The 17,234-nt window shown below is 49.6% G+C and overlaps 1 protein-coding gene across 7 annotated transcripts in view; it reads right to left on the bottom strand.

The window, feature by feature from the left end:
• Window positions 1–754: 754 nt before the first annotated feature.
• The window catches only part of FARP2 (FERM, ARH/RhoGEF and pleckstrin domain protein 2), a 76,805-nt gene continuing 60,325 nt past the window's right edge, over window positions 755–17,234 (bottom strand). The window contains exons 17-28 of one of the 7 annotated variants that reach the window (XM_068163958.1): window positions 16,050–16,131; window positions 14,429–14,666; window positions 12,683–12,813; window positions 12,154–12,222; window positions 11,724–11,813; window positions 11,351–11,371; window positions 10,991–11,073; window positions 9,195–9,313; window positions 6,163–6,275; window positions 5,225–5,332; window positions 3,882–4,033; window positions 755–2,512 (exon numbers count right to left, since the gene is read on the bottom strand). In XM_068163958.1, the coding sequence (XP_068020059.1) occupies window positions 2,422–2,512; window positions 3,882–4,033; window positions 5,225–5,332; window positions 6,163–6,275; window positions 9,195–9,313; window positions 10,991–11,073; window positions 11,351–11,371; window positions 11,724–11,813; window positions 12,154–12,222; window positions 12,683–12,813; window positions 14,429–14,666; window positions 16,050–16,131 (1,297 nt within the window). In that variant the 3' untranslated portion in view covers window positions 755–2,421. Of the gene's footprint in view, window positions 2,513–3,881; window positions 4,034–5,224; window positions 5,333–6,162; window positions 6,303–8,350; window positions 8,515–9,194; window positions 9,314–10,990; window positions 11,074–11,350; window positions 11,372–11,723; window positions 11,814–12,153; window positions 12,223–12,505; window positions 12,576–12,682; window positions 12,814–14,428; window positions 14,667–16,049; window positions 16,132–17,234 lie in introns of those variants that run through there. The other 6 variants (XM_068163955.1, XM_068163956.1, XM_068163957.1 and 3 more) reach the window with 6 other exon arrangements.

Here is a 17,234-nt window from a genome sequence, read left to right as displayed (position 1 = left end):
TTACCCTTGCTGTTTTGGGTGGTGTCTGTCAGGCCCTTCCTCCAGCCCTGCCCTGGAGCTGCTCCCCCAGCCTGGTGGCACTCTCAGGCTCCATGAAAGGTGGCTCCACCACCTCCTCCACATGATGCTGACTCAGTGCTGTCTCTCTGCTGCAGATGGAGCAAAGCTTGATGCTGAGTGAGCTGAGCAACTCAAACATGCTAAGGAAAATTTATTACTCCTAGAAAGGCCTGCAACAGTGCAAAAAATGGTTGGGGTTAAGTGGCCAGAACCCCAGTTGCTGGCAGAGCTTCTCTGCAAGAGAGCAGCAATGGGCAGCAAGTGCAGGGGAGAGTTCTAATTCCAGAGGAAACCACTCCTGCTGAGCAGCTCCAGTAGTGACCACAGAATTGTTAGGGTTGGAGGGGACCTCAAGGATCATCTAGTTCCAACCCCCCTGCCATGGGCAGGGACCCCTCACACTAGATCAGGTTGCTCAGAGCCACATCCAGCCTGCCCTTAAAAACCTCCAGGGATGAGGCTTCCACCACCTCCCTGGGCAACCTGTGCCAGTGTCTCACCACCCTCATGGGGAAGAACTTCTTCCTAACATCCAATCTGAACCTACCCATTTCTATTTTTGTTCCATTCCCCCTAGTCCTATCATTACCTGACACCCTAAAAAGCCCCTCCCCAGCTTTCTTGTAGGCCCCCTAGACCAGGTGGTATCACCCAGGAAGCAGCACAGAATGCAGAGACTCGACACAGTGTGAAACCTCTCCTCTTGGGCCTGAGGAAAAGCAGTGCTGCAGTGCAGATGGGGACGTGGGCTCAGGAATGAGGCTGAGAGAGCTTTATACCAAGATGCTGTTTACTTTCAGCTGTGCTGTATCTAGGCAATCCACACACACCCCTCTACAACAGGTAATTAAAACCCACCCCAAACCAGACAGCACTAATAAATTAAATACACTTAAGTTACATGGGACAACAGGCATTGTGACAGCGGGAGTGAAGGCTGGACCTGTGCTCACTCATCTCTAGGATGCAAATGCCAAGCAAGCAGTCTGGAAAAAGCCCTCTGGAACCCCCTCCCAGACACGTTTTAGACCATCACCTGCACCAGCCTTGGGCACCACACGAGCTGGCCCCTGGCCCCCATGGTTTCCCAGAAACCCCTGCACTCCTCTGCCCTCACAACATGCAGCACTTCCCTTTTCCTCTCCCTGCACCACTTCATCACTCCTCCTTCTAGTACACAAACACTTCTCTACCTAACACAAAAGCAGAGTCCCTAGAGCCCATCAAAGCCTCACCCAGCAGCATTTTTGTGGCACTTAGCTCGTGGCAGTCTGTCCGTGGAAGCAAGCCAAGGTGACTGCTCTGCAAAAATGGAACCACCCCAAACACCTCAGCTTGAACACAGACATTTAATGGAGCCCACAGACACTAACCTTCTGCCTGGCATCTAGGGACTTCTTACACCTTCATGGGAAACAAGATGGATCCCACCCCAAGCTTAAAGGTAAGAAGAGAGACTTTCAGAAGTCTTTGCATGACACAAGCACAAACCAGCAGTGACTTTCAGAGAAGCTTGTTCTCCTGTATCGCTTGAATGCCTTGAAAACATCACCCAGATGAGGGTGGAGAGTGGGTTTGCCATCTCCTGCCTTAAGTAATGCCTGCTAGAGGATAAGGAAGCTCTGGAGCTGTGATGTGAGAATAGCGAGTGACCCTCTCAGCATGCGCTGTAGCAGAGTTCAGAGCAAGGACCATGCACCCTACCTGTACTGACCCACAACAGACCAGAGCCTCAGCAGCTTGGCAGAGGTTCAGGCCTCCTGCTCCCCCCGTGGCAGCTTCCAGAGTTTCAGGAGAGCTGCATTTCCTGTTCACAATGAATGGCTTAAGCTACTACCCCTGTGGATCCCTCATTAGTCTGAGATGACTGTGCCAGCAGGTTGCTGTTAGCAGCAGCAAGGCAGCAGTTGTACAGAGAGCCATGCTGAGCATCAGGGGAAGGGACCTTTGGGGAGCCAGCAAGCCCTGGCACCAGCAGCTGGCAGCCACTCCCACCACTGACAGCTGCTATTTCTTTTCCACTGCTGCTGAGCATCCAGTCCAAACGGAGAAACGAGGTGGCATGTGCCTTCAGGGCAGGCAAGAGTGTTACTGTACAGGTACAGCTGGAGCAATGAACCTTCCATGATGTGTGTACACTGCAGCTCTGTGGTGGTTAGGTTCTCCCTAAGTAGGTTCAGCTGGAATAGACTTGACCCTCCTTCCATACCATTGGGAATGGATGTGATCCCCATCTGCAGCTCCTCGGCTCCCCCTTTCCAACCCGGGTGGAAATGAGCCTGCTGGTTCTTGGCTTGATCAACTCCCGTTTCCACCTGCCTCTTTTGTTGCTGTCTACAACAGATCCTGCTCTCTCCTGCTTCAGTCTGTGTGACTGTCCTTCTCATCCTTGGGAGGCAGCAGATTTGACCTGGCTGGAGAGCTGGTGGCTTTCTTGATCACCTCCATCCACCTGGCAAGAAAGGACAGGAGAAATGCTCAAGCCTTCAGCCCTTTGGTTATGAGCTGTGCCCCTCTATCACCGAGCCACACAAAACCTCTCTCTCTCTCTCTCTCTCTCTCTCTCTCTCTCTTTTACAACTCTCTTAGAAAACAAACTCTCCAACTGAACAGCTTGAGGTGTGGTAAATAGACTGCACAACAGGGCTGCCTGTCCAAGTAACAGCTCACCAGGGCTTTGAGCAATTCTGAGAGCACAACAAGTTCTTTGGGAATGTACAAAATGTGTTTCCCAAGGAGCACAGGCTAACAATGTTTCCTTGCTCCAGGGACTGCTTTTCTTACAATGAATTATGTAACAGACATGTTCACATGGCCTGGGCAGCCTGATCTAGTTGGAGGTGTCCCTGCTCCTTGCAGGGGGCTTGGCCAAGATGACCTTTGAAGGTCCCTTCCAACCTAATGCAATCATCTGGGAATATGGAAGAGAGCAAATCAAGAGTGGAAAGCCCAAGACAAACACCCCCTGGGCACTGGACATTTTTACCTTGACATCACTACACGAGAGCAGTGGGTTAAAGAGCACAGCTCAGCTGTCTTGGGGAGCTCTCACCAGTGTGTGATCCAGGAAGGAGAAATTAGGTAGCTCCTCCTGCAGAGACTCACACTCCAAAGCCACCACCACTACCCTGCATGGCTGTTGCCTTACAGGTAAGACCCTGCAGCTGCCCAGCTTGGAGCCCCAGGACTCTTACTTGGACAAGCTGAGGGTTTGCCCCAGTGCCCTGTGAGGGCTGGCACTGACACAGGCTCAGAAAGCTAAAGCAATTGATAAGGTTACTTTATTAAAGCAACAGGCTTCCTGTCTTGGGTGGTGGCAGAGAAGCACAAGCCATTGACCATCCTCATCCCTGCCACACCCACAGCCCTTTCCCCCTGCCCAGAGATGCTCCTCTTGTGTTCCTTTATACCCTAACTCCAGCTGTGCCTGCCTTGTAGGGGACATTTAGCATGATTTGGGTAGAGAGCTGAGTAACATGGTCAGCTCTGTTCAGCACATGCTGTTGGGTTCATTATCACATTGAGCAGCATCAACCTTGATAATGAAATTGCAGTTACTTAGGCAAAGGTCTTTGCTCAGGCACCCTGGCCTGCAAACTCTGCTTTGAAGCTGTGTGGTTTGCTGCTTTAGCCTTGCCTCAGGAGCTGTAGCCAAAACAGGGATGGCTTCTCCTCACAAGGCTCCCTCCCCTCCTTCAGCTGCTTCATGACTGAGAGTGTGCTCTAAGGTATTCAGGAGGGAAAAGGAAGGCTCTGCATGATCAACCAGTGAATGAGGAGCATGTTCCATGCCAGGATAGACAGAGAAACCAGGAAGTTACCTCTCAAAGGTGTATTTGCTCTCAGCCCTGAAGAAATACACGTGGGACTTGAACTGCAGCTTGAAGACAAAATCCTTGTGAATGCCATCTGCCTCGACGGGGTTGCTGACGGCGTAGCCCAGCAGTGGGAGGCTGGCCAAGGGGTAATCGTCCTGCAAGAGCCCAACAGCACAGCCCTGAGTGCAAGGCATGCTCCACCCCAGCACACACTCCCTCCTCTGTACTCTATGGGTAAGGTCTTTGCACTTGAGGAGAGAGCAGGAGGAGGAGCAGACACTATCTTCCGAGATGCTTCTGACAGTTTACACCAAACCCTTCCCTCAGCTCCTTTCACTGCTCCCACAGAGCTCCTTGCTTCTGATCCCCTGCCTGGTGCTGCCCTCTGGGCTCCCCTGTGATTGCTGGTAAGGACAACAATGCTTGTGAAGGGTCTGGAGAACAAGTCTGGTAAGGAGCAGCTGAGGGAATTGGGGTTGATTAGTCTGAAGAAAAGGAGGCTGAGGGGAGACCTCATTGCTTTCTACAACTCCCTGAAAGGAAGTTGGAGCCAGGTGGGGGTTGGTCTCTTCTCCCTAGTAACACATGGCAGGACAAGAGGAAAGGGCCTGAAATTGTACCAGGGGAGGTTTAGGTTGGAGAGTAGGGAAAATGTCTGTGTTGCAAGAGTGGTCAAACATTGGAACAGGCTGCCCAGGGAAGTGGTGGAGTCAATGTCCCTAGAGGTGTTCAAGAAATGCGTAGATATGACACTTAGGGACGTGGTGGTGTTGGGTCAGTGGTTGGACAGGATGATCTTAAGAGGTCTTTTCCAACTCTTCACACCCTCTCTCTGGAACTCCAAGCACAGATCCAACCCCAAAGTAGAAACAACCCTCCCAGAACAGGTGCTCTCAAAGCAAGGAACCTGGTTAAAATAAAGAGAGCTTACTGGGTCAATAAGATGAGAAGACACAGGCTGCACTGCAGCACAGGTCACTGGCAAGCTGCTGCTGAAGGCACCACTGGGCTGTCTGACTGTGCTGAAGCCCAGCAGGGAGAGAAATGGACAGAAACTGACCAAAGGCTGCTGATTGCCCCCTCACTGCCATTAGTCACTGCATGAGGAGATGTTTTCTCCCTCACCCACAGAAGGCCAGGACCATTAACAGAATTGCAAAGCCTGGTTAAATCCGGAGAGAAGGGCCCATGGCCTTAGGGAGATAGCTTTGTCATGAAACACCTCCCCTTCCACTTGTTACTCTCCTTCAAACAGCAGTGAGCTGCAGCTGGAGCAGAAAGTCAAGGACCTCCAGGCTCCCCCCACAGCCCCAAAGCTTATGGTCCCTTAAGCTGCATTTGCTCACCTGGTGTGTTTTGTAGAAGAACAAGCAGAAGTTGGTGAAGACAACCCACAGTTTCTGCCAGCCATTGCTGTTCTTGAACTTCCTCAGCAAGTACCCAGAGAGCTGGTTCTAGCATGGAACAGAAAGAAAACTACCATGAAACCAACACAAGTTGCTGACCATCAGGAGAAGACAGCTGCTGCAGGTACAAAGCTTGCTGCTGCTTGCCCTAACCACCCCTGCACTTCCTCCCCTCCTGTAAAAAGTGATTGAGTGACTTTGTATCTTCAGTTCACTACTTCCCAACAATCTTCTCCTGATTAAACCAGTGATTTCTCTCCACCAGCAGCAAGTTCTCCTGCCCTGGCATGGCTGAGCCCTTGGCACATCTCAGTGCACAGGAGGCCACTGCACTAACCCATTCCTCAAGTGATCATTCGGTCGCTGGAGGCACAGGTCACTGAGTGCCCTCCTGTGTGATCAGAGGGATGTGACAGCCAGGAGGGCATCCAACCCTTCAGCCACCCTTCTGTATGTGCAGAAACACCAGGCAGAACACACCAAGCAAGAGGGAAAACAAAAGCAGAAGAGGAGAGAGAGGATGCCAGGGTTGTGGCCAAGCTACATGAGGTAGCTCCACAAAGCCAAGCCCAGCAGGCTGCAGGGAAAGTTTCACTTTGGAATCAGAGTTTCTGAGTGCTTCTGTGGTGGGATAAAGGAACCTAAAGCACAGAATGGCAGCAAATGGAGCAGATATGCATGGAGAACCACTTTGGGAAGCATGAACTGGAGGAGATCCTGTATCACCAAGGCAAGATTACAACTGCCCTGGCTGGCTGGGGCTTCCTCAAGCCAGCACATACAGGCTCACTGAGCAACCACAAGGTGAGCAGCAGGACACTTTGCTTGGCATCCCATGGCTCCTCCCCACCAGCACAGAACTTGAGAGGCATTTTTACCTGGATCATGCACAGGTAATCAGACAGGGATAGGCTCTGGTTCCGGTACCAACAAACATGGGTGATTGTGTTGGGCCGTTGGGCCTGGCCCAGCAAATAGCGAGGAGGAAGCTCTGGAGAAACAGCAAGAGAGCAGAAAACTGAGCAGAGAAAAGCAAGAGAGAAAGAGAAAACCAGAACATTAGGACAAGAGAAGTGATGCAAGAAAGGCATCTGTTAAAGGAAGATGGATTGTGAAAAAAAATGGTGGTGTTAGAACACAGAACAGATGAAAGCGAGAGGGAACTGCAAACCCAGCATCATCAACCTCAGGGCCTGGAGCTGTGTGGCCTCATTACCCAGGGACAGAAGAGCAAAATGGTGCCTTTCACAAGGGCATCAGCAGGGGAAGGAAGGCTGGTCTCTTCCAAAAGAAAGTCCTTTTTTTGCCAGCTAAAGTGTCCAACCTGTGGACCCTAAGCCAGGGCAACCTCTCTAGGACTACCTTCGCTGAGCGGATGGGTAGGCTGTCTGCAACACCCCAGGTGCTTCAGAGCCCAGCTTTGAACTCCTTCCATCAAACAAAAAGTGCCCTGCCAGGAGGGCAGGGAAGGTGGGAAGGTAAATACACAGATGCAGCACCCTACCCCACTGCTGTCTGTCTAGCTAGTGGCCTTCTTTTTCTAGTCTAGCTCTCCTTTTTCTGTCTAATTGGTGACCATCTTCATGGTATTTAGGTCCATTCCACTCCTGGAAGACTTCCATGCACTTGAGCCTCCAGAAAGGTGTCCTACCCAGCTGCCCTTGCCAAATGGCAGCCTACAGTAAAACCATGGTGCCAGTGCAAGCAGAGCTCTGTGTAAGGAATGCTGAAGGGTCTCAAAATCTGCAGGATTCAGTACCAAAATGTGCTGCCAGTGCAGCATGGATTTCCTTTCTTAAGCCAACTCTTCATCCTAGAATGTATCAACAGCTGAAGTATCCAAAATCTCAATCCAGAAGGATCCTTCCTCTTTCACAATGGCCTTACTAATGTTGATGGCATTACAATGGTATCTTGGCTCTCCATGAAGCCCTTAAGGCCAAGTTCTTATGCATGATGAGATGTGGTGCTGAGGGGTGGGCATGGTTTAGCACCAGACTTGGTACATTGAGAGAATCGTTAGGGGCTTGATGATCTTAAAGGTCTTTTCCAACCATAACAATCTATGATTCTATGATCAAGCCCTGCTGAGTGGTGAGACCCAAGGAAAGAGCAGCCCAGCAAGGCACATCATAAATCCTTGTTCGGCATTAACACCACCCTGGCATAAAATGGCCCTTTCTAAGCTTGCTGCTCACCCTTGTTGTGACAGAAGGGCAAAGAAGTTGTCCTCCCACTGAGCTTGAAGCACTCTCATTAATTCTAGGTGCAGTATAGCAGCTAACCAGACCACAGTGAAGCAGAGTCAATCTCCAAAGGCAAATATAATGGATAGGTAACTCAGCCTCCAGCAAAGCTGAGAAACAAATCAGTCCTCCAAAGATCATAGAATAGCTTAGGTTGGAATGGACCTCAGAGATGATCTATTCCAACCTCCCCACCATGGGCAAGGATGCCTCTTAATCAGACTTGGCTGCTCAAGGCTTCATTCAACCTGGCCTTGAACACCCCCAGAGAGGAGACATCCACAACCTCTCTGGGCAACCTATTCCAGAGTCCCACCACCCTCATACTGAAGAACTTCTTCCTCAGATCCAGTCTAAACCTACTCTCCCACAGCTTCAAACTGTTCCCCCTTGTCCTGTCACTAGACCCTTATGAAAAGTCCCTCTGCAGCCTTCCTGTAGGATCCCCTCAGGTATTGGAAGGCAGCTCTAAGGTCCCCCCCAGAGTCTTCTTCTCTCCAGGCCGAATAACCCCAGCTCCCTCAGCTTATCCTCGTATCAGAGGTGCTCCAGCCCTTAGATCATCCTTGTGGCCTCCTCTGGACTCACTCCAACAGTTGTATGTCCTTCAGAGCCCCTGCTGAAGCACAGCCCTGCTGTCAGGAGAGCTGTGCGTGCAGACACAGACATGCAGAGAGGAGCCAACATGCAGCGGCCTCCGCTCTCCTGCAGATGCAGAGGCACTGCTGAGGAGCAGGGGGAGATGGAGTGGATGGAGGATGAGCAGCAGCTGAGTGAGCCAGGACAGAGAGTGAGAGGTCAGAGCTGTGCCTGCAGGTACCTCGACAGCCACACTGTGGTCAGTCATGGAGATGCTGGTGTTGCGGTACCAGCACACGTGCACGGTTGTGTTGGCACGGTGGTGGCTCTGCCTGTCCAAGGAGCTACGAGAAGAGTGTAAGTCATCTTCGGACTCCTGCTCTAGAGAGACCTCATCAGAGGATCCTGGGGGAGGAGAATTTGGCAGCAGTTTAAAAGTGTGCAATACAGAGAGCAAGAGAAGCAGGGATTCCTGAGCAAAAACCTTTTCCTCTTGCAATGGTCCAGGCCTAAAGCAGGGCAGTTGAATTTGTTACATGGTTCCCACAGGAGATCGTTTTGGCTTTCATCTCTCAGCTTTGCTTGGGACAGCTGACTCAGCACTGTGTAAAACAAACCAACCAAGATCCCCACAATCCATATTCAGCTGATTCCTAGTGAGGAATAGTGAGGAATCCAAGAAGGGCCACTTCATGCTTCAGCACATCCATAACACCACCGGAGATGGAGACAAGAACGCTGGGCTATAAAAGCTGATCTCCAAAGACCCCACATTTCTGGACAAGAAAAGGCACTCCATAGTTAAAAACTGAGAAAAACCCAGGGAAGAGATGGATAAGAACCATATCACATTAACAGCTCTGCAACTGGAGCATCTTCTGCTGCATCTAGAGCTAGCAGGAACATCAGCCTAGGGAGACAAGCATCATTTCTTTTGATTAAAACCAAAGAGAAGCACAATTAACTCTCCATTACCACATGGGATACTACAAATATGTTCCATGAATGTAGCTGAATTCTCAGCAGCAGAAGTGAAAGGGACTTGGCAGCTGATGCTCTTCAAGAGGGCAGGAACCACCACTTACTGTTGGAGCGACTGCACACTGAGTTTTCCAGGAGCATGTCAGATTTCTCAGTGGATTTCTTGGCCATTTCAATTGCCATGTTTAGGTCTTCCATCCACTTCCCCATCTCCAGGCGGGTGCTGCAAGGCAAAGAGATTGGAGCAAGCTCAGAGTGGCCTTCAGGAGCTGTGAAAGCAAGGCAAAGTGATGGGGTGCTTGGTGCCATGGTTTAGTTGATTAGATGGTGTTGGATGATGGGTTGGAGATGATGATCTCGAAGGTCTCTTCCAACCTGGTCTATTCTATTCCATTCTACTCTACTCTACTCCACTCCACTCCATTCTACTCTGTTGTATTCAGCCTGGAGCCCTGGCAGAGTGCTGTGTTGCTTGAGGAAGGCACAAGTCACTGCCCCATACAAGGAGCAGTCCCTCTCCATTAAATGCATTAAAATGACATAAAAAATCCTCCAGAGCATGAACCTTCCAGACAGGAAGCTGGCCTCACACAGCTTTCACATCTACTTTCAAGCCCTGAATCCAGACTAAAATACCATTAAAAACTTGGACTTCACAGCAGAGAGAATGAGCCAGAGGACCACATAATATCCCCTTCTGGAGTTAGTGGTTGCTGGCTTTGCAGCTCACACCTGTGCAGCTGTGTCCATGGGTACGTGGCAGTGTGAGGATGCCACAATGGCAGGGTTGAGAGCTTTGCAGCTCACACCTGTGCAGCTGTGTCCATGGGTATGTGGCAGTGTGAGGATGCCACAATGGCAGGGTTGAGAGCTTTGCAGCTCACACCTGTGCAGCTGTGTCCATGGGTACGTGGCAGTGTGAGGATGCCACAATGGCAGGGTTGAGAGCTTTGCAGCTCACACCTGTGCAGCTGTGTCCATGGGTACATGGCAGTGTAAGGATCTCCTGCAGACACAGCCACAGTGTGGTGGCTTTTTCACTTCGGGCTGCATTCCCCGTGTGCACAGCTGCTGCTGCAGTGCTATACATAGCACTGGTGTTTGCCTGGGAGGGGCTGTGGGATTCTTTTTTGGGTAACCATCTCTTTTTTTTTCCCCTGCAAGTTTTTAATTTAGAGTGGAAATTCCACACGTGGCCTAAGCCCAGCGCGGTCAGGTCGCACAAATAAAACAATCACCACTGAACTATTTCTAAGTCATGACAAGGTAAACATTATGTGTCCTTCTCCAAATTTAAGAACCTTCAATCATAGAATGGTTTGGGCTGGTCATTTGGGGCCTCCAAAGGTCATCCAGTCCAACCTCCCTGCAGCGAGCAGGGACATCGTTGAGCAGCCAAATCCAGTTGAGAGGCTTCCCTGCCCACGGCAAGGAGGTTAGAGCAGATGATCTTTAGGTCCCTTCCAACCCAACCCAGTCTGTGTCTCTAAGCTACACTGAAAAGGGACAGGCTTTCTCTCCAAGCCAGCCTTTTAATTTTCCCCTTCCCAGCTTCCTGCAAGAGATCCATGCAGGAATTCTCCCCTCCTTACATCCATTTGCACACCCTGGATTTCAATTCCTTTTGGGTCTCTAAACTCTGTGTGTTTAGATTTTGTTCTGCCTCCTGCTTTGCAGCAGGTGTTTAAAAGCTGGCACTGGCAGAGTGGCAACCAAGAGGATGGCAATGTCACTGCTGCTGCTCTGTGTTTGACCACACACTGCCATGAGAGCAGTCCTGCCCTGCTTTCCTGAGGAGGCATGAACGACTCCCCTGGCTCTGCACCAAAGAAGCCAACAGGAACTCTTTGGAGAAGGCTGCCTCTCACATCTCCAGGCACCTGAGGAGGGGAAATGTTACCTTGCTGCCACCACGATGGTTTTCTGTGCTGAATAGATGGTGAAGCAGTGTGGAACAGCCCATTCATTCTCACTCTCCTCCACCTGCAGAAAAAGAAGAGCTTGTTCTCATCTCTACTAAGTGACTGATGCTAAACTGCCCTCCTTGGCCTGCTAGGAATTTGAGTTGAATATGATTACAACCCAGTTGCACCAAGTGCAAACCAGCTACTTTTTTTATGACCACCACCTACTTCAAGTCTATTTTGGCTCTACATGAACATCTCTACTGTGCACTTCTACAGCTGCATCTCAGGCAGCACAGCACCACATCCAACAGCACAAGCAGAGGGTTCTGAGGAGGAGTCAGCTGGTTACTTACCGGTGGGTCGAGCACTATCAGCTGCAAATCAAGCACAGAAAGAACAGTCCCATTAGAACAGGGGAGTGGGGAGGCAGGAGGACTGAGTACACACAGTGGGAAAACACCAGGACAAAGCTCTGTTCCCAGATCAGGCTCTCACAGCATGGGTGTGAAGATGAATGGTGAAAAGGGTGTGCTCGAGCAGTCCTGCTAATGCCATGGAAAGAACTTATCACCTTATCACCTCCAGACACCTTTGAGACATGCAGGCTGCTGGCACCAGCCTGTGAGCAGCTTGTGGCTTTGCTCCTTGTGCCCTGATGGAATGTCTCACTCTACCCTAAGGAAAAGTCATTTCCTTGACACTGTGATGCATCTTGAAGCCACTTACCAACATGCCATGCAGAGGAAGATGTCCATGAATTTTGAACTGGTTTGTCCCTGTAACCCCCTTGCTTGTGTACAGTAACATATCTGAGAACTGGAAAAGGCAGGAAGGGTACAGTAAATATTCTGAAGATACCAAGTAGGGCCAAATACTTTTAGACAGCTTTTAAGAACCTGTTGTTTAAAGGCCACTGTAGATGGCCACTTCTTAGTCCACTGAACTTACTTTTCTAACCCCCCTGTTTTGCTTACTGACAAGAGAGGTAATTCATTTGTCAAGCCCTGTTAAAACCACATGCCATGAAGGAATCCAGCTGAACAGAGTTTTCAGGTACCACTGCTCATATTCCCATCACAAACACATCCCAAGCACAGCTGCACAACAACTTTATCTGGAAGCCTCTGGGTTTAGAGAAACCAGAACCGACACCCACCAGAAAGAACATCCTTTGCTGCAACCCCTTCTTGGTGAGCTTGTACAAGCAACCTTCCCGGATAAACTCCTGCAGGGGAAAAGGAAAAGTTAGGCAAAGCCTCATCTTTCCCAAAGACTGAGAAGCTCAGTGTTTGATGGGTATGTTTTCCATCCCAGAGTACACAGAAGTTGATTGGTGCCCAGCAATGCTCACTAACAGATTTGTTAAACACCAGATGACACCTTTCCTCCAGCCCTGTAACATGAATCAGCTCCTTGCTGCAGCCAGCATTTCAATCAATGAAGCAAGAGAAGGAAAAGGAGTAGAGCTCCTCCTGGAGACCAGCAGTTCACCTATTTATTACACTTACATCCCACTGCAGTGACTGCCATAGCATTCCAAAAGCATGCACGATGCTCCTGCACTTATGCTCAGTATATCTATCAAAAGACAACACAGAGAGGCAGTGACCACAAGCATGTGGCTGAAAGGCACTTCCTGGCAATAAAACCAATAAAGGCTCTAAAAACTAAGCCAAGATCCTCACCCTGCCAGGTGCTGTGAGGTTGTCTATGCCAATCAAGTCATGCTGAAGCTCTGTCAGCTTCTGGAAGTTCTCCAGGCGGATAAGGCTGTGCTGCAGCTGAGATGTCATTTCTGTGACTTCCTTCAGTGCATCTGTAAGGAGATGGGCACCAAGGGGATGAGAAGAGAGCACCCATGGAAGATGGAACCTGAAACTTACAGTCAGAATAGCTGGATCATCTAGTTCAACTGCCAACACCACAAAGCATATTTTCTAGCTCCCCAAGAGCAAAAAGGAGACTGGCAAGCAACTTCATAGTGCTTGCTAAGCTGCTGAAGATTACTCTTTCTCTCACATTATATTGCATATTAAAAGTATTCATCATGTGGCCAAAAGCAAATTAAAGCCAACTATTTCTGCCAAAGATTACTCAGTAAATAAATGGAATTTAGTGTGCAAGCTCCTGACACTCCAAAGCAGTTTTACTTAGAAATGATGAAGAGGTCATGGATGACCCTTTCTGGAGGTGTTCTAGGCCAGGCTGGATGAGGCCTTGAGCAACCTGGTCCAGTGGAAGGTGTGTTCCTGCCCACAGCAGGAGGGCTGGAATGAGATGATCTTTAAGGTCTCTTCCAACCTAAACCATTCTATGAATCTATAAATAAATAAAACCTGGGCTCTTTTTCCCCACTGAAAAAGGGGGAGAAGAAAAGGACTGATTTTCCACCTTTGGTTGAAACACTAAGATCCATCAGGATTACCATGAGGAAAACACTGTCTGGAAGGCCAGAAAAAGAAGTCATTCTATGCAAGGGGAACACACTACATCTAAGAACATCTAAGTGTTCCAAATTAGTGGCTAAGGCAGTTTTCTGTCCCTTGCAGAAAGCTTCAGAGCCCTGTACCACGGTGTGGCAGGAGAGGAGTCAAACCCAGCACCAAAACCCAGCTCATTTTAAAATGTATGCTAAACATTCCACCCCCCCCCTTATTATTACACTGCCTCCTGACACTTTCCTGCTGTTCCCCTTAGTATATTCTGTTTTTCCCCCCTGATATCTAAATGACTATTCACTAAGCAGTTGTGCTCTCAGCAATCTGAACCCAAGTTCCTGTATGTTTGCCAGAGCTACAGGTGACAGAGAGCACAAAGAGCATTCAGACTGAACTGGGGGATGCAATACTTGCTCTTAGAGCATTCAGACTGAATTGGGGGATGCAATGCTTGCTGTTTCCCATTTAGCTTCCAAGAGAAAAATAATCAAGTCTAAGAATCACCACAATGATGTTGGGAGAATATTAAAGCTAACAGGATGCAGGAATCTCTGACATAAGCACGTCAGTGTCAGTCCTTGGAGACCAAGAGCTCTGTTTCTTGCACTCCATGGCTCCCTGTGTGAATGTTTCAGATCATGGAATCATAGAATCACAGAAGGTCTCAGATTGGATGGGACCTCAGAGGTCATCCACTCCAACCTCCTCACTGTGGCAGGGACACCTCTCAACTAGACTCTGCTGCTTGAGGCCTCATTCAACCTGGCCTTGAACACCCTCAGGGAGGAGGCATCCACAATCTCTCTGGGCAACCTATTCCAGAGTCTCATCACCCTCATACTGAAGAACTTCTTCCAAAGATCCAGAACCTACTCTCCCTCTAGATTTGATGGTCTTGGAGGTTCTATGATTCCCACAGGGTATGGGCAAAGCTTTATCTGTAGATGGGAATGGGTTCCTGCCTTGCACTTATAGAGCTGAGTGCTCACTCACTCCGGCAATCTGCGAAGTCCCAGTGCTCTGCTGTGTAGTGCTTGCAAAGCCTGCCCAGGATCAACTTGTAGTGCATCAGCCTTTGGATTGGTTTGAGCAGAAATGTGTTGAGGGGTAGGTAGCAAACCTTCTGCAGCTCAAACTCCTTATAAACCATTTCCAGCTTCTTTAGGCGTTTGGTTGCTTTCTCCAGTTCTGTCAGGACCTCATCGTGCTTCTGCAGGTAACTTGTAAACTCCTGTGGAATCAGACAAAAGATTACTTGGACCCAAGGAAAGCAGTCTTCAACAGACTGATCACCAGTGGCTGAACATGAGCCAGCATGTGCTCAGGTGGCCAAGAAGGCCAACAGCATCCTGGTCTGGATCAGCAATAGGGCAGCCAGCAGGACCAGGGCAATGATTGTCCCCCTGTTCTCAGCACTCTGGATGCCCCACGTTGAATATTGGGTTCAGTTTTGGGCTCCTCACTCTAAGAAGGACATTGAGGCACTGGAGTGTGTCCAGAGAAGGGCAACAAAGCTGGTGAAGGATCTGGAGAACAGCCCTGGTGAGGAGCAGCTGAGGGAATTGGGGTTGTTCAGTCTGGACACGAGGAGGCTGAGGGGAGACACTGATCTGCTGGCCTTGCTTCTTTTGACACAGCCCAGGATGTGACTGGCTTTGTGGTCTGGGAAAGCACATTGCTGGCTCGTACTCAGTTTTCCATCCACCAGCACCCCCAAGTCTTTCTCCATAGAGCTGCCCTCAGTCCACTTGCAGCCAAGCCTGTATCTGTGCTTGAGATTGTCCCAACTCAGTTGCAAGACCTTATAATCATAAAATGTTAAGGGTTAGAAGAGACTTTTGGAGATCATTGAGTCCAACCCTGCTGCCAAAGCAGGATCACCTAGGGCAGGTCACACAGAACATATCCAGATGGGTCTTGAATATCTCTAAAGGTGACTGCACAACCTCTCTGGGCAGCCTGTTCTAGGGCTCCAGCACCCTCACAGCTAAGAAGTTTTTCCTCATGTTGAGGTGGAACTTCCTCTGTTCCAATTTGTATCCACTGCATCTCATCCTATCACAGGACACCACTGAAGAGAGCCTGGCACCTTCTTGACACCTACCCTTCAGGTATTTATAAACATTAATAAGGTTCCCTCTTAGGCTTCTCTTCTCCAGACCTTGGTTTTGTTGAACTTCATGAGGTTAGCATGGGCCCACCTCTCCAGCCTGCCCAGGTCCCTCTGCTGACCACACCACACAGCTTGGTGGTGTTGGCAAATCTGTTGGGGGTGCCTCGACCCCTTCTGAAACAGTTTTTCTACAGGGGAGACCTTGACTTGTGCAAACACAGGAGAGCTGCTGAAGCTCATTAAGTAATGATTCGTCATCTCCTGCTAATTAGCCAACCACCACCCACCTTTCCTGCAGATACATGCAGGTGAATGAGAACACTGGTACAAAGCCTTGACGCAGTTGTTTTGTTTGCCTTTTAAGCTGTTTTATGAACAATATTTTTTTGCAAGTCACTGCAAGTTTAGTGGGAACACCAAACCTTGAACTCCTGATAAAAAGGGGGGGTGGAGGAATGAGTGAAAGGAACAAAGGTTCCTTTATTTTCATCCTTTACCTACCTTCAGAGCACGCATATTCCTGAGCATGATGTCACCAATGCGCTGATAATCTCCTTTCATGGAAGCATTGTTTTTTCCTTCCCTGAAACACAGGGAAGGAGATGAAATGAGCAGGCACAGTACATGGGAGATGCAGAAATTCCTCTCTCCACCTTCTGTTGTACTTCAGAGTCATGGAATGGTAGGGGTTGGAAAGGACCTCTGGAGATCATCAACTCCCACCTGCCAAAGCAGGGACACCTAGGGCAGGTCACACAGGAACGCCTCTGAGAGGGACTCAAAATTCTCCAGAGAAGGAGACTCCACAACCTTTCTGGGCAGCCTACTCCAGTGCTCTGCCACCTTCACAGTAAAGAAGCTCCTTCTCATGTTTAGATGGACCTAACCTGTGTTCAGGTTTGTGCCCATTAGTTCTTGTCCTGTCACTGGGGACCACTGAGAAGTTTGGGCCTATCTTCCTGACACCCACCCCTTACATATTTGTAAGAACTCATGAGATCCCCTTTCAGTCTCCTCCAAGATAAACAGCCCCAGCTCTCAGCCTCTCCTTATATGAGAGATGTTCCAGTCCCCTCAGCATTTCTGTGGTCCTGCATGGGACTCTCTCAAGCAGTTCTTTGTCCTTCCTGAACTGGGGTGCCCAGAACTGGACACAGTACTCTAGGCAAGGCCTCACCAGCACAGAGTAGAGGGGAAGGAGAAGCAACCTTGACCTGATGGCCACACTGCTCTTAATGCACCCCAGGATGCCACTGGCCTTCTTGGCCATGAGGGCACAGTGCTGGCCATGGGTCAGTCTGCTGTCTACCAAGACTGCCAGGTCCTTTTTCCTTCAGAGCTACACTCCAACAGGTCAGCCCCCACCCTGTACTGATCCATAGGGCTGTTCTTCCCCAGATGCAGGACTCTACACATGCCCTTGGTGATTGTCAGGTTTCTCCCTGACCAGCTCTCCAGTCTGTTGAGATCATGCTAGATGGCAGCACAGCCACCCCTCCCAGTTTGATAGCATCAGCAAAATTGATGGGGGTCCACTCTGGCCCTTTGGGGTCTTTCTGACCTAAATGATTCTGTGGTTACAGAATCTGGTGTGTAATTCATACAGCTCCAGGATATTATGTAGATGGCAGTGCTTGCAAACCAGGCCTTGCAAAATGTGCTTAGTAAGGGTTTATTAGATTGATA

The sequence above is a fragment of the Melanerpes formicivorus genome, unplaced genomic scaffold (assembly GCF_026170545.1).
Source record: "Melanerpes formicivorus ecotype bairdi unplaced genomic scaffold, bMelFor1.0.p_v2 SCAF_76, whole genome shotgun sequence".
Lineage (NCBI taxonomy): Eukaryota > Metazoa > Chordata > Aves > Piciformes > Picidae > Melanerpes > Melanerpes formicivorus.
Note: the sequence above shows the minus strand (reverse complement) of the source record. Positions and strands in the feature narration are given on the sequence as shown.